The 16178-nt window shown below is 34.4% G+C and overlaps 2 protein-coding genes, 1 long non-coding RNA gene, 3 other non-coding genes and 2 pseudogenes across 13 annotated transcripts; 5 read left to right on the top strand and 3 right to left on the bottom strand.

Annotated features, from left to right (window-relative positions):
• Positions 1-363: 363 nt before the first annotated feature.
• LOC141668775 (elongation factor 1-delta-like) lies at positions 364-3100 on the bottom strand. Its single transcript, XM_074475784.1, has 8 exons — positions 2997-3100; positions 2005-2111; positions 1808-1924; positions 1604-1697; positions 1308-1434; positions 1012-1125; positions 708-869; positions 364-613 (listed from the first exon to the last, which is right to left on the bottom strand). Coding segments are annotated over exons 2-8 (702 nt in total). The 5' UTR covers positions 2091-2111; positions 2997-3100; the 3' UTR covers positions 364-611.
• Positions 3101-3797: 697 nt separating this feature from the next.
• On the bottom strand, positions 3798-7594 carry LOC141663904 (uncharacterized). Its single transcript, XM_074469751.1, has 8 exons — positions 7393-7594; positions 6317-6502; positions 5224-5443; positions 4950-5117; positions 4730-4861; positions 4563-4644; positions 4296-4409; positions 3798-4167 (listed from the first exon to the last, which is right to left on the bottom strand). The coding sequence occupies exons 1-8, from the start codon at positions 7478-7480 to the stop codon at positions 4033-4035; spliced, it is 1125 nt and encodes a 374-aa protein (XP_074325852.1). The 5' UTR covers positions 7481-7594; the 3' UTR covers positions 3798-4032.
• A 773-nt stretch (positions 7595-8367) lies between these two features.
• On the bottom strand, positions 8368-15995 carry LOC141663993 (uncharacterized). 8 transcript variants are annotated; one of them, XR_012551772.1, is made up of 9 exons: positions 15860-15995; positions 15709-15759; positions 14986-15100; positions 14152-14192; positions 13951-14027; positions 13799-13872; positions 12087-12270; positions 9017-11425; positions 8368-8602 (listed from the first exon to the last, which is right to left on the bottom strand). It is a non-coding gene; the product is annotated as an uncharacterized LOC141663993 (long non-coding RNA). The 8 variants fall into 8 exon arrangements; XR_012551770.1 differs by lacking the exon at positions 15860-15995 and having other exon boundaries at positions 8374-8602; positions 9017-9199; positions 11289-11425; positions 15709-15852; XR_012551771.1 differs by lacking the exon at positions 15860-15995 and having other exon boundaries at positions 13951-14030; positions 15709-15852.
• LOC141669869 (small nucleolar RNA U3) lies at positions 8976-9079 on the top strand (annotated as a pseudogene).
• On the top strand, positions 9701-9815 carry LOC141669178 (U5 spliceosomal RNA). The gene has a single exon (XR_012553468.1). It is a non-coding gene; the product is annotated as a U5 spliceosomal RNA (small nuclear RNA).
• LOC141669165 (U4 spliceosomal RNA) lies at positions 10343-10465 on the top strand (annotated as a pseudogene).
• LOC141669904 (U2 spliceosomal RNA) lies at positions 10982-11178 on the top strand. The gene has a single exon (XR_012554151.1). It is a non-coding gene; the product is annotated as a U2 spliceosomal RNA (small nuclear RNA).
• On the top strand, positions 12665-12767 carry LOC141669587 (U6 spliceosomal RNA). The gene has a single exon (XR_012553857.1). It is a non-coding gene; the product is annotated as a U6 spliceosomal RNA (small nuclear RNA).
• Positions 15996-16178: the final 183 nt, after the last annotated feature.

The raw sequence follows: 16178 nt of genomic DNA, 5'->3' as shown, positions 1-16178 counted from the left end.
AATGTAATTTTAGTTGACGTTTGATGTGTGCTACTGTAGCACTGCTACTTCATGTTGCATTTCAATCTAATTTATTATTTTACAACCAATTATAACAAAATATCACATGGCATATGGGAAGTTCGCCAAGGAGCATTATTATAGAAATCGGTAAAAAAAAATTTGTTCAATTTGACCAATTTTAGATAAATCATCGTTAAATCATCTGATTTTTTAAAAATCGTCGAATAAATCGTAAATCAGTACCTCAACTGTATAGTTCCGATTTTCAAAATCTGTAACCATACTAAGGACTAAGGAGTATCAACTCTCAACCCCTTGATCTTAAGCAAATACCTAAATCCATCTTAAGCTTGTGTCATATGTAGTATAATTAAGACTTTATAACGAAGGCCTGAAAAAAACATACACTTCAATTCTGCAGGCCAAAATGTTCTATTAAAATCAAGAGAAAAGCTAGATGTTTAACCATTCACTGGCACAAAGCAAAAACAAAAAATAAAAACATGCATATATTGCAAAATGCATTTAATGATGTCTAACAAAAGTCAGAACTATCCAATCTCAGCCTTAGACAGCACCCGATCAATAAAATTGCACATTTTAAAGGATTCTGCAATGGACAAAAGAAGTATGATCAGATAACGATGAGAAAGATGATTGATACACTTGCGTGAATGGTAAATTGAAATAATTTATGAACTCACAAATCTTATTGAATGCAACAATGTCACAGCTCTGGATGTACTCACTGCAAGGCTCAGCAGTTAGATAATCCTCAACAAGATCATCGACAGACACCAAGTCGTCCACAATGGTCATCATAATCTGCAGCTTCTTAATACCATATCCAACGGGTACCAATTTGCCTGTCCAAGAAACAAGTTTAACAACTGTTAGTCCACATACAATTGTAATATGTGCATACTTACTATTATTATCTAAATATATAGCATGCTCTTCACCAGCATGAAACTGGTTATTTCACAAATCCAGGGTACAGATACATACATGCGCCCCAAAGCAAGCCTTCCATCTTGATACTCTTAACAGCTTCCTCAAGCTTCTTCATGTCAGTTTCATCATCCCATGGTTTCACATCCAACAAGACAGATGATTTGCCAGCTGAGCAGAAATTTTACCAACATAAAAGCCTTGTTAGAGAATAATACAGACAGATGACTTGCCAACCCGCGGAATAGCTTTTGGGTCGGCATAATCTTAATCATACCTAGTACAAAAGTCTCTCCAACTTTCAATGAAAATAGATGTTTATAACAATTTTATCACAAGGAACATTAGCTTACACTCTTTCTTCTTCCCAGATGCCTTGACAGCTGCTGCGCGTTCTTCAGAGGCTTTCTTTTCCTCTTCAGTCTCCTCACCAAAAAGATCGACATCATCATCGCTATCGTCCTCATCAGCAGCAGTAGCCTGACCAAATACATTTTACATATTAAATTAGCATAGTAGATTATGACTAAATTAGAAAGGGGACAAAAAGGTCATAAACAAAAGATACAACTGCTAAAACTAGACAGCCCCAAGCCCCCAACAGAAAATGAATAAATTAGTAATAAAACTGTCTCCAGAAGGAACACACCTTGGTATCAGCAATAGAAAGATTTGCCATGGCATCCTCAACCAAGGGGGCGGCCCCCTCCACAGTAACGCCACATCCATCGCCGGACACACCACTGCAGATAGTTATCATCATATATCACATAAACTTTCTTTGACTTAAACCATTTTAACCATTATTAGTCATCACTGCAGAGGTCACCAATTAATACAGTAGGGAACTTACGAAATCCTCAAAAGAGCCTCAATATGATGGTACCATCGTGAAGCATTCACATATTCAGAGGATGGTGGCTTTGCAAGGGCAGCATGAACAGCAAGGTCATCCTTTGAAGCTTGATACCTGAGAGGTGACAGTTCAAAACTTAACTAAAAACCCAATGACTTATATCATAACCAATTAGTAGGTTGAGTAACACTCACCCAGAGATGTAACTACGACTTAGAAGGTACTCATCGAGCTTCTTAATGCCAGCTGCAGAGCTAAGGTTGTAAAATGTGACACCCATGGCAGCAAATTTATAATCTTTCTGCAAGCAAGTGCAGTAATATTCGTATCAAAGCTAATAGAAACATTCATCATAGTTATCAACCAAACTAATTTGGCTTTTAAATATTCCATACTTGTAAAGACACACAAAACACACACAAACACACCATAGCAGTAAAGTTCATAATCACATCAAAGCTTATACAAACATTCACAGTTAACAATTACACTAATTTGAGTAAAAAATTTCCATCTTTATAAAGACCCACAAAACACAAGCACACATAAACACCAGGGTGGTAAAGTTGAGGCCTTTCTTCCAGCAAGTTCAAAGATTATTATCGGAAACCACTTAATAATCACATTAACACATGGTAGTTAAAGTTGGAATCTTTCTGCAAGCAAGTTCGAAATTATTATTTATAACCACTTACTGATCGCATCACACTAGTACAAACATTCATCATTATCAACCACTATAATTTAGGTATCAAATTATCCATCTTTATAAAGACAAGAACCATAAATCCACACACACAAACAAACCCTATAAACCCCTAATCCATTGAACAAACATACATTATTCGAGATTCTAAAACCAACCCTGATCTCAAATCTCAATACAGACCTTCAATATTATCACCACAATAACTCCATATAGCCAATCATATCATCTTTAATCAAATTCAACTTAAAAACACAAACTTTTACAAAGCAAACAATAATCTTGAAAATCAACATCAAATACATAACCAACTTGTAATTAGCAAATTAAAACAAAACCCAATTCAAGAAAAGCACCAATAAGTACATTCAAGTTACATACATAATTAAATTTGCAAAAAGAAAGAAACTTTTTGCAGAACAAGCATGTATACATACAACTATACATACATAATGAGTTAAATAAGTTAAATAGACTTACAAAAAAGCTGGAGGCTTGAGAAGAGGCTGTTAAGATCTAGGGTTTTTCAAGACTTGTTAAGTGGAGCTAATGGAGATATATATACAAAGCCTCAAGTAGGGATATTCGGATTTTTGGGCAAATAAACCCGACCCGGATAGTGCTGTACCCGACCCGAGTCAATTTATTTTCTCCACAATGTTGTAATTTCCGGAGGTTATTATTTTATTTATTTTTACTTTATTGAGATTTATATGTAAATTCAATTTTGGGGTGAATTTTTGTATTTATTTTTTATTTTTTATTTTAGTTGAATTGGTTTAACTTTGAAAATTTATGAAACTGTCTTACTTTCAAACTTTTGTCATTCAATGTTAAATTTTTTGTTAAAAAACTATCTTCGTGTACGTACGGGCATATTCGTGTGCTTACGGGCATATTAATAGTTACTTCTATAATGTTTAATTTCCGGAGGTTAGTATTTATTTTGTTACAAGTGTACACTATAGAACTAGTTTTTAGTACTAATTATTTTTTCATTTCTCTGTATGACTATAATAAAAGAAAATGTGACCGATCTTTAGTAACTGGTTATTTGTAGATTTTTTTTTTTTTTGATGTATATAAGAATTCAAGGGAAGGTATAATTTATTTTGAAAAATACATATTGAATAATAAAATGAAAAACATTGAAGTACTTGTAAACTTCAACATCTTGTTCTTTCAAGTTGCTCAAAACAAAAGTTGCAGTTTCAGCTCTAAGAAAGCAAATTTCTTGCTAGAACGTTAATTGCCAACTCATTCTACTCCCCTACTTTACTTTCTGATATATTTGATACAAACATGATGTTTGAAATTATATCAATTTCAGGAAAAAGCAATTCATCAATATTATATATATTAAGCATTCACAAATTCAAGATTCTAATTTCAGGAAGAGAAATATAGATTTCTTCTGAGATACACCGACAAGCACACCAATTTCATTCTAGCAAAACATGCTCTTGGATTCTACTGTTAGTTCCACAAGCAGACAGCTGCAACACGAAACTAAATGTTACTCTAAGCAGATAACATCATCACTTGGATCATCCTTACATAATTCATCTAATACGCCCGTCTGTTGGTCATCTAAGCAGAGAGTTCGGCAAAATGATTTAAACATATCTGTAGTAAACCAGTTGTCCCTCATCTGTCATGTAAAAATGTTTAACAACCCGGCATGAGGAAAATAAAACCATTAATCATCATCCTAAAGGGAAATACCTAGTGAAAGATACGAACACTGGACATTGCAAGATATAGTTCTAAAGAACTTACAAAATACGGATACCCATTCTTTATGCTAATAGTTTTTGGAGAGTTCATCAGGAATAGATTAATGTAGTAGAGAACAAAATATCCACATTCCTTGTCGTCTCTCTGCTGGGGAACCTGAAAATTGTTCAGTGGATTTATGCAATCTATATCTAAAAGTGATATGCCATTTAATATTCAAAAGTAAAGGAGCATAACTTGGAATATTAGGCTGTGCCAACATTTACTTTGTAAATTGAAGGGATATATTCACTGGGAGAGCAGCCTGACCTTGGGTATCAAAAAAGGAATCTTGTCAATCAACTTCTTAGTTTCTGGTCTCTTTTCAGCTTTATAGATGCCTAACAAAAACCTGAAATATTTAAAATTGGAGATATAAGCACCATTATCTAACTAGTATATATTAATGATACGAGATGATAAATCAAATATTATACTTTCTGATATCAGGTTCAAGGCGCGTGGGACCTGCACCATGCAATGAATCCAGTAGTAACATGCAAGGAGTTGTGGTTTTTGAATTTAAATCTTCACCTAGGTGACACATGATCAAAAGACTCCAGTGATCCCTAAGGCAATGACAACTCAGATCAGAAAAATCTATTCAAGAAAAATATAATGTTGACGTAGCACAATCAACCACAATGTTGTACTTACCATTGACAAATGGGAAGAAAAACATATTTCTTTGAAATAATTTTATCCCTCACAATCCATCTCAACACCTTCTCTCTTTGAGATTGTTTATGATACATAGTATACCACAAACAATCAATATAAGCAGATGATTTTTTCTTATCACTGGGAATACTCTGCCACAAATTCCTGTGCAACCCATAGAGATTAGTTCATGAGAACATAAACTACGACGACATGTTTGTGCTTTCTCTTTTCTTTTAATAACTGTAACTTATTCGAAACTAGAGATTACCCCAGATACTTGTTAAGTAAGCTGCTGTCCAGTTTCCCTTTGTGTGTGCCATTGCTAGTTCCTCTTCTCCTCGCTTGTCCTCGAGTTCGGATACAACAAGGTACAGTTTGTTCAGAATCAGTGGAGCAAGCACGCACTTCTTTACGTTTTCTTTTTTGACGTGGTCGTCGACATTCTGTAGGTGTCAAAACTTCTAGCCTGGTCCGTTCTTTATATATTTCTGTCAATTGCAAGTGTACGGCATTTTTTACCATCGGCTGTCTTGCTTTCTTAATTGATCAGGAAAAATCAAATTGCAAACAAGCATACTGATTCAGACATTCATGATGCAGACTAGGGTTGGATATGTAAGTCACACAACTCAACCCAGGTTCAAATGTGTCTTTCAGTTGACAAAAGGATTAGGTTCTACAAAGGTTAAAACCTTCACTTTATGTGCTTACTATGCACAGAAAGTAGGCGCAGCAGAAAGTACTAAGGCGTGCTTTCTGCTAACAAGAGTGGAAAATATATTTATATATACATATTCATCAAGCCTTGTGGAAAATCTGGCGATCTCAATATAAGTACATATCTATCTCTACACATGTAACTTGAAGCAATCGGAACAACTTTATAATGGTCCTCGAGCGTTTGTGCAGGGAAAGGAAATTTTGAATCGAGTGTTGTACCGCTAAGAATTTGAAGTAAAAAACCTTGCACAAGAAGGGGCATGTCCTTGGGGAAGAGTTTTTCCACGCCTCACTGGAAAACTCTCTGAACTCCCACTTGCTAATTTATTATCATATCATTCGTCTTTACAATTATGTAGGTATCTTATTTGTTTTGATTTACTTGTATTTGATGATCAAAGATTGCTTCTAAATCATTTGTTACTGTTGCTTGTTTATGTGATTATAAGCAAGAGATTACAAATATCCAACACTGGATCCAGACCCTTATATTTATGCTTCAATTTAAAAAAAAAAATGTAATACATGATTTTTGCTGATTTTATACAGGAAGCGCAGCTAAAATTGGGAATAAATACATCTATAAAATCACTAGAGGGCCAGGAGACCAAACAAAAATATATGTTGGTCCTGAAACATACCAGAGCTGATTTCATTCATACCACCATCTCGCCTTTTTGTTCGCTGTCGCCGGGGAACGTGTTTGAGTGAACAAATTGCAGCTAGTCCTTGAGTTTTCAATTTTTCGGCACGCTCTAAGCTTTTCAATATTGAAGCCACTGATCGGAATGTTGTAAATTGATACTCAGACTGTTGGCATTCATTCCCTGTCACAACACAGACTCGAGTGGTCAAGATCTTTTCTAAAAGAGCACATCTTTATTTTTGCTATCTTTACCCTGATGTCAGATAAATTAATTAAGAAAACATGTCCTGTTTCTCAGGAATATTTTGAGGGGATGAAAAAAAGAATATCCTACACAATGAAAAACACCATTTGAATGTAAATTACCCAGCATCGTGTGTTTTGGTGTGTGTTTAAGGGTGTCTTTGTCTTTTGCCCTCTGCTCAGCCAGGAAGGCATCAATGAATTTTGGTACATCCTATCCTACATTCTATTTACTCCTACATATCTAAGTTCTAACTACAAATTATCTTTATAAATTTGTATAAAAGTCGAAGGCTACACGCCTACACGCCAACTCCACATATTTGGAAAAGAAACAAACATCCCAGCCATATCCATCTTGTTAAACATATAAGGGCAAAAACACTATAATCTCTGCAGATTTTTAGTTAAAATCTCATCTTCGACAGTAAAATAACAATAAAAAAATGTACTAGAATGTAGAATGACATTAACCTAATTTCCAATTCCAAACAATTCTTTTAAACCCTATTAACTCCTACACCAATTGAGTAACAAAAAGTGAATTAAAACCCTAGTTCATTTGTACCCATGCAACAACAAGAACTAAAAAATCCAAGAAAATAAATCCATAAAATGCAGGTACAATTAAGACTAACTAAACCACAAAAACAAAAACATGGGCAAACAGTAAAAACACAGTTAATATAAACATAGGGAGAGAGAGAGAGAGGGGGAGGGAGAGAGAGGGAGGGAGGGAGAGAGAGAGAGAGAGAGAGAGAGAGAGAGAGAGAGAGAAAGGGAGGGAGGGAGAGAGAGGGAGGGAGGGGGAGAGAGAGAGAGAGAGACCATGAATAGCAGGGAAAGGGCGTTGAACATTACGGATCGGGTGTGCAGGGTTTGACTTTGACTTCTTTGGGGAGTTTAAAACCTCCATTTGAGTAGGCACTTGGGAACTGTGAGAAGTGTGTAACTGTACGAGAATCGAGAGTATAAACACAATAAACCTGAAATTCTGTGTTCCGGGAGACAGTTACTCAATATAAACACAGTTAAACACACATGACCCAATTATGTTTTGTGTGTTTTTGCATTTTTCAAGTAAACCCTCCTTCAAGATAAATCTCCACTTTTTTTTAAAAAAAAGTACCCATATTTAAAATGAATATTGATGAAAAAAAATTATATTAGTTTCGTCAAATGTGAAACAAATTTCCGTTTTGTTTGAAAGTGCCGTTGAAAACTGTTATACTGCGGGAAAAAAAGCTGTTAGGAAAATTAGATGACTGTTTAATAACTTTTTTTAACTTATGCATCTTTTAAGATATAATATTAAATAATGATTTTGAGAAAGTTTTATAGTGAAACTAATAATTACTTTCTGTAAAAGCTGAAAATATTTTTTTCCAAAAGAATAGGACATACTTTTGCTAACAGCAACTTTTAAATAAAAAAACGTTTTTTTCTGACAATAATTTTTAAAATTTATCAAACACCGGAAAATGTTGTCTACAACAATAATACCAAACGAGACCTTTGTTTTCTATCGTGGACATGTATTGTGAAACTAAGAGAGTGTTATATTAACTCTCGATTTTATCTTGATTAAATTGACTAAACATTGATTGAAATTTATATATATTATACAAATAATTTTTTAAAAATAAAATACCAAATAAGTTTAGAATTAAATTAACCAAGTTTTATTCATTATGATAAGATACTATTATTAAAATAATTTTATCCATGAGAACACGTACACCTATCGCACTTCTAACATTCAAATACATTAATTATTTAAAAAAAAACAACTAATTCGCATTTTGAACATGCCGAGCATGAAAATTTTTTGTAAAAAAATGAGTGAAACGTAGGGAGTAAGTTTTATCACATTTTTGTGTTGATCAACAAAGCAAAATACAGACAAAAGTTTTACAACTCAATTTGTTGCACTGCGAAAACAAAGTTAATGGACCATTTCTCTATTCAGATGTCATCCCTGTGTAGAATTCATGCCAAGGTGCATAAATTTTCTTCCAGCACCACATATCCAAGTTACCTATGAAAATTGTTAGAAGATGGCAAATGTACATCAATATTGCACAATTATTTAGCATTGGTTACCAGACAAGTAATTCAGTTCAGGAACTAAACTCACACCAAGAATCACAGAAAATCAGAGACCCTTGTCAAGCACGACACGAAACTACATGATTTTGGAAGACGGTGGTCGCACATAAACAAATTATTTTGACATGAGTTGGCAGATAATGACCTTGTTATCTATTGTAGGCTAAGTTTTGCCCAGCTTAACATTTCAGAACTTAAAAACATGCTCAAAAGAGTGTTACTAGAAACTCGTGAATATCCCACATTGAAAGAACTTGAAACAAATACTCTGTATATTAACAAGGTGTGCAAGACTTTAGCTCACGACCTTACTTGAACAGGATCTGTTCTATAGTAATCGTACCTCTGTATTCTTGATTTCTAAGGAGACAGGTGACCAAGTCTGGTGGATGAATCATGACAGCCTGCGTTAGCTCAGAAATTTTCAACCATGTTACATTGTTAGTACCACCAGCTAGTGAAACTTTGTGGAAGCTTCGATTGACCTTTGGGAAGTAAATTACAGATTGTAACACCACCAGAATTCCTGGAATTTCTTTGGAACTCAGCTTGCAAATATATAATTTAACAAAGATGGTCAAAACAGCAAAACAATTTGGAAGCATGTCTGGTCATTTCCCATGACTTTAAATTAGCATAAAATAATGCAGCAAAGAAATTTATTGCGTTCTTTCCCTGGTCTACTTGGCACTACCTGGCAGAGCAAAGCCTTTTCTACATAAAATAATGCAGCAAAGAAATTTATTGCGTTCTTTCCCTGGTCTACTTGGCACTACCTGGCAGAGCAAAGCCTTTTCTATTGAAGACCTGCCGAAGCTTGATTTTTAGACCACTCCGTTTTACATTTTATGACAGTCTCCTCGTTTTGCTTCCACGCTTTAAAACATCTACACAGGTTATCTGCACTCTAAACTATTTCTTCTTATATTTAAATAGCACTAATAGAGCATATACTGCGAAACTATTTCAAAAGCATCATCTATCACACCTATATATAACTACCACTCAGCAAAATGTAAAATTATGCAGCCATGCGATGAGCACAAAACGAACTATTCTTTCGCCTTTTACTAAAGAATACCGTGTGCTCGTCACTCATAATGGCATATACCTATTTTTGGAGGAGTCTTTGGTTGGCTCCAAACAATTTAAGTTTAAAATTATAAAAAAATTATTATGAAATTTCAAATTGGCAACTCATAAATGTTAAATATAAAATTGATATGACATTGCTGGTTGTAAAAATTATTTTAAAATTAATTTTAAAATTAATTTTAAAGATGTAACTAGAAATCTACCTAGGTGTTCAATTAGATCTTCCTACCTCAATACAAATACTCACTTTTCATTTTCTAATCAGAACTCAACTTTTGCAAAAAACTTGGATTGTTAGGTCATTTCTCATTTTGTATAATCAAGGTGCAAAATATCCGTCAACCCTTGGATTTGAAGAAGAAACCAAAATTTTCTTTTTAAAAATATGATTAAAGTTTAAAAAATGAAATGACCAAAGCTTTGGAATGTTAAAAACAATCCAACACTCTTTTCTTACTAGTCATACACTCGGACACTATTTCCAAAATACGAATAAGGACCATTTTTCTTACTAGTCATACACTCGGACACTATTTCCAAAATACGAACAAGGACCATGTTTAATGTGTCTTTGCGCTTTGCGATGGGGCAATGACGCGGCTAGTGAGGTACTAACCGAGGCGCGTCCCAAACCCCCTCCTTGGTCTTGGCTTCGCCTTGTGCCATTGAGAATTTCTGGAAGGGTTCCCTCTAAACCAGGGTAAAGCCCTACAATTCTAAGTTAAATTTATTTCTTGGCTATCTCTAGATATGTTTAGGAAGGTATTAAAGGCAGCATGAGCCACCCAAACCAACCTTACTGAACTCTTAAACTTGTTTAAAATTAAGATAATAGTAAAAACCAAGGAAGCTTATAAATCAGAAGAGGATACATGATGACTTTATGCTAGATTATACATGATGTAATCACAAAAGTTTCAATGAATTTTTTTAAAAGAAATTAAAAAAAAATAGAAGCGTAAAAGTATAACCATGTTCATCTAGGTAATCAACAAAGTTAGAACAGCAGATTATGGACTGCAATTAACAGTTTGTGAATCAGTACTATGGACTTGAAAATAAATCAATAATGAAGATCTTAAAAGCCAGGACGTTTTAGTTCAAAAGGCATACTGTGTTTTGCAACAAAGTTAATTTCATCCCTCATCGAAGTCAACAGAGAATATCTAATTTAAGTGTTGTATAAAAGCAGAGCTGGCCTACTGTTTAAAGCATACCTTTCTCGGCCTTTTGGCTAAGATCAAGTGTAGTATCTGTTCTTATCAGTTTAATATCTGATATGTGGGTCATTGCCCCCACACGATATTAAATTAATTTTTTAAGGGGGAAGATCCTTTACAATAGCTTGCTATTGGGTTCTTCACGAGTTGCCCAAGTGTTGCACTACTGCTTAGGCCTGGCTCACCCCACCAAAACATAGTTCAATGTTTGTTAATGACAATTCTGGTGCGGATAATATTGTTTTTAGTGACTGAGCAAAGTTGCATAATAACAGAACATAAAAACATGTGATAGAATACCTGTGAAAGTTTTTAGCTTGAATGAATAGCTGCAACTTAAAGAACAGATTTGTTATTAGAAATTGCACTCCTGTCTGCTTTTCAACACACTCCCAAGGAATAAAAAAGATGCATCACTCTTTATAATTATATCGCTCCTGCATCAATTCCGTCACGGATTCATATGAATGGTACGATGTCATGAAGGAATTGTATTAAATGACAAGCACAACATAAAGAAAAGTTTCACCACAACAGCAAACAGGAAAAAGAATAAAATTCAGCAGGCAAACTGTTATTCATTCACACAATCGCCTTTTTACATTCGTACAGGGTGGCTCTGAAAATTCAGTTGAATACCCCCACGGTTGGGGAGGATGGCAGATGACACATATTGTTTCAAATCTCAACCTTTAAAGGATTTATCAGCTTTTACTAAATGAAACTATACTAATAACATAGAAGGCAGCTTCTCAAGATTCCAATACTGGAGACGAGAATACCGATGGTTGCATCGGTGTTAGCAAACATGTTACAATTCATGTTGTGATGCAAAGTCTAAAGTTCACTTCATTGCTTAGGCCTGGCTCACCCCACCAGAACATAGTTCAATGTGGACTTATGACATTAGCCTTGTGTTCAAGATTTTAGGAGGCATGGGGCTTGGAATTTTGAAGTAAGAGTAAAAAAATTCCCACTGACATTAATTATAGCAACTTTGATCATGTTTTTTCCCAACCACTGACAGCAAAGTTACGTAAAACCACTTAGCAAAAAAGAAAGTTGCATAATACCAAACAATTATTTTTTATGGGATACCTGAGATTGTTTCAGCTTCAGCTTGCAGTGAATGTCCTGCAACTTAAGTGCAGACTAACTTCAGGCAGAACGATAGAGCGACCATTTGATGCTAGAAATTGGACTTCTGTCCTCGGTTTACCACTGCTTTTCAACACTATAAAGGAAAAAAATGATGCCGTCACTTTTGATAATTGTATCACTCCTGAATCAATTGCAGTACGTCAACCAGTCACTGATCTATATGAATAGTACGATGTCATGAATAAAGTGTATTAAAAGAAGACGAGCACAAGAAAAAGAAAAGTTTCAGCACAACATCAAACAAGAAAAAGATATAAGCAGGAATCTAACCAGTGACTAGCTTAGAATTTAAAGAACAGTCTGCTAAAATTTTAAGCCATAACAATCCCATAGGAAAGCAACGCTCGCTCAGCTTTGTTATCTATAACACCTAATGCCTCAAGCGTTGCATGAGCACAATTATAGATTCAAAGCCTTCATGTTGGCATACACTTGATTTCTTATAAAATCTCGCACATTGGTTAAGAATATTTATTACTTATTCTTTATATAGTAACAGTTTGAGTGCATATATTGTCCCTTCGGGGACATCCGATAAAATTGGAACGATACAGAGAAGATTAGCATGGCCCCTGCGCAAGGATGACACGCACAAATCGAGAAATGGTCCAAATTTTTTTTGCCAACCAAATCTAGGAAATGGACCATAGTTTTGTTTGAAAAAAGCTCCCAGCAAAACTCTTTTTGTTCAAATCTAGCCATGAAATCAGGGGTGGAGGAAACGTACGAGTCCTAGATCCCCGAATATATTTTTTAAAATATTACATAAAAATAGAAAAAAATTACAATCACAATACATACGTATTTTGGTTAACTGTAAAATATTAGCTAAGATACAACTAACCAGAAAAAAAATGTATTTCAAAATTTCCTTACTGATTGAATGGTCATTAGAGTGCACTATTTTTAATTTATTCAATAAAACGATGAATACAAATAAAATACAATCTCTTAATATAATACCTATTACTAGTTATATATTAGGAGTCTAATACAGTTTTAGAGATCACATGTACAATAATAGTAACAACTAATTTTTAACTACTTCTGAGCAATGACCTACTCTACTTATAAAGTTAATTTGCACCTGCATGCACTCACCAATCCTCCTAACTTCTAAAGTAACTATGTATGTGCTCGCCCATTCTTAACCGCACAATATGCTAGTTTAGTCCTTTAGTTTTGACATATCGACTAAATAGTGCAGAATTTTGATTCTCAAATCAAAGATATTATATGAACCATATCTATAAGTGAGTCTAGAAACATGCAATAAGCCTTTTATATCATGCCCTCTTGAACCTAGCCATGAAATTGCCTTCTTTTAAATGTACGACCGACAATTAAGAGATCAAAAGGTTTCTAGTTGCACAAATTGAGGTTTCCATCCTGGATTCTTAAGCCAGCTCGGATACGATATGCTTGTAAATTTAAGTTTCGAGATAAATCAAAAGCTATAATGCCTATATAACTAAGCTTCTATTGGATTCAATGAGATAAATTTGTAGCAATCAACATGATCATGTAAACAAGAAAAGATACTTTTGTAGCAATTAACAGGATATTGTAAACAAGAAAAAGTAACATAAATTAGTTGACTTGTACAAATATAAACATTTGCATACTTCATAGACTTGTGAAATGGATACCTCTTTCGCATCGACACATGGAACGACTTAATGGAAGAGGTGATCTTTCCTAAACGCCAGAACCAACACGATCCCTGTTTCCGTTTAAAATCTGCCTAAGTCTCGATGATGGAGAACAAATAGTATTCAAAGAAGTGTCATTGTGCCCTTACCAGATTCATTTCTACTTATGTTTTTCACCGTGAATAGTGTTCTTTAACTTTTCTACACGTAATAAATTGCTTCCTTGCTGCTGAATTGAATCAGATATACAATATTAATCATTTTTATTCAAATCATATTATGTAAAGCAGGGTTTTGCTTAACAGATTATAGGCTGCAATATGACAGGTACTTGCACAAGGAAAAAGTACCTGAAGATTAGAGGCACTTAAGGCTCAGTCAGGATCCTTTTCTACAACGACAGTATACGCATTAGATTGAATTACGGCTTGTCACAAGCTAACAGATTACACAAAGAAAGCTAGCAGCGAATAAGTTCTCAAGCGAGCAATCAGTACATCCTACACATATTTACCTTGCTACAAAAAACTCTAGAATCACCAATCCACATATCTCACGTCTATATTAATATTAATATTAATATTGCTAAACAAATTAACAACTATTTAGCCCACAAGCACCTCCTAGAATTACCAAGTTCCGTACGCTTATTCAATTTTTGGGGACTTTGAAAGAAATTCCACATTACAAGCACAAGGTAAACAACATTGTCAAAATCAAATATCAAAGAGTTGTCCGGATTTCTACTAATTGAACTCATCAACGTGACCGTGCGATGAGCACAGAGCAAACTATTCTTTCACCTTTTAGGCTTTTTACTAAAGAATAACGTGTGCTTGTCACTTACCGTTGAATATCAATATCCTATCTTCGATGGGGTTTCTGTATGAATCTCCTAGCAATTCAAGCTACAAAATTTATGCAATCCACCGACTAAAAGGGTTTACCAGACTCTGAAGTGTATTAACAAACTTGTTCATCTGTGTAGTAATAATTTCAACATATTCAAATAGTTACTAAGTCTACAATTCAAGGTCTAAAATTTATGCAATACACCCACGTAAGGGATAACTAAGTCCTAACTCACGTGTCTGAATATACTAGTTCAACAGTGAAAATAACTATCAAGGCAAGGGGCATAATTGCATAATAACATATTATCATTGCATACTTCATCATCATACCCTCTGATTTGAAGTGACGTACAAAACAACCCCGAATGTCTGAACTAGCCAAATGTTGATTCACATCTCTAAAAGTTAAAAGGCTGATGCAGCATTTCCCTATGAGAAGCGATGCCTGCATATTAAGAATGAAATTTGAGCAGAGGTCAACTAATGTACAAAATCAGCTTTTAATTCTGTTTGATTAAAACATACGACAACCAAAACATATGAATGAAAATATAAAAAAAAGGAACAGAACATATTGTTGACAATTGTCAGTTGGTCAAAAACTTTGAGTATAGAGATGAGATACATACATACACCAAACTATTGGAAGATGCAAATGTTCATAGTGATTAGCAGAACTTAGAATTAAGTTCACCAGTTCTTCGACATGATTAAATAATTAAAAATTTCAAAAAAAACTTCATGTACCAAAAAGCACCTATATTATAAGCTAACCATGATTTACAAATGTTTGCATAGAAAAGAAAAACATAATATAAACAACTTAAATATGTGAAGTGTTTGCTCATGGAAAGATGTTCACAAAATATCGGTGAAGAGCTCGTTAATAATGATGGACCCCCGGTATATAAGAAAACTGACAGTGTGCGTGTGTTTGTGCAGTGGTTCGTTCTCGTGGCTTCCATGAGGGAGGTCAACAGTTCGAATCTCCGGATGTGCGATTGAGTGTTGTAACTATAAAAGAAAACTGATAGGAAAAAAAATGTAACTAACCGGAAAGTGACGCCGGAAGTTTCATCGATCCTCTTTCATCTTCTCCTTTGGCTTTTGTTTGAGTTTTGAGAATCCCAAAAAACCCTCAAGTCAATAATAATAAAGCAAATACTTGCAGTAATGTTTTTGTACAAAACAAACACGGCCTTACGTGTGAGAGGGGGAGACTGTGAAGTAGGTGTACGTGTCCACCATCAAACATGCTTTGAGGATCTTGGAAACTGTGCACGACTTGCAGCTGATGCCGCTTCATTTCCCTTTTCAATGCACATTTCCGAACACTATTTGTACCTGCCTATATTAAGTATCTAGATATTTAATCCTTACTTATTTGATCATTTAGAGCAAGTCTAAGACTGTTCTAAAATATTGCCCTAAACTAATATTTGAGGTATTTTTAACGAGAATAGTGGTACATACATAAAATTTGGTTCATTAATTTGGTTTATTAATTTTATTAATAAATTAAT

This window comes from Apium graveolens, chromosome 6 (assembly GCF_009905375.1).
Source record: "Apium graveolens cultivar Ventura chromosome 6, ASM990537v1, whole genome shotgun sequence".
Taxonomy (NCBI): domain Eukaryota; kingdom Viridiplantae; phylum Streptophyta; class Magnoliopsida; order Apiales; family Apiaceae; genus Apium; species Apium graveolens.
The sequence above is the reverse complement of the archived record's forward strand: the minus strand, read 5'-3'. Positions and strand labels throughout refer to the sequence as shown.

Excerpts from the sequence above, each read along its gene's own strand:
- LOC141668775 (XM_074475784.1), bottom strand. The coding sequence starts at position 2,090 with ATGGGTGTCACATTTTACAACCTTAGCTCTGCAGCTGGCATTAAGAAG. Across the intron at positions 1,925-2,004 it reads AGTCGTAGTTACATCTCTGG|GTATCAAGCTTCAAAGGATG; the intron begins GTGAGTGTTACT and ends GTCACCTCTCAG. Across the intron at positions 1,126-1,307 it reads ATCTGGGAAGAAGAAAGAGT|CTGGCAAATCATCTGTCTTG; the intron begins GTAAGCTAATGT and ends ATTTCTGCTCAG.
- LOC141663904 (XM_074469751.1), bottom strand. The coding sequence starts at position 7,480 with ATGGAGGTTTTAAACTCCCCAAAGAAGTCAAAGTCAAACCCTGCACAC. Across the intron at positions 4,645-4,729 it reads CTTGAACCTGATATCAGAAA|GTTTTTGTTAGGCATCTATA; the intron begins GTATAATATTTG and ends TAAATATTTCAG. Across the intron at positions 4,168-4,295 it reads AGAATGGGTATCCGTATTTT|ATGAGGGACAACTGGTTTAC; the intron begins GTAAGTTCTTTA and ends TTTACATGACAG.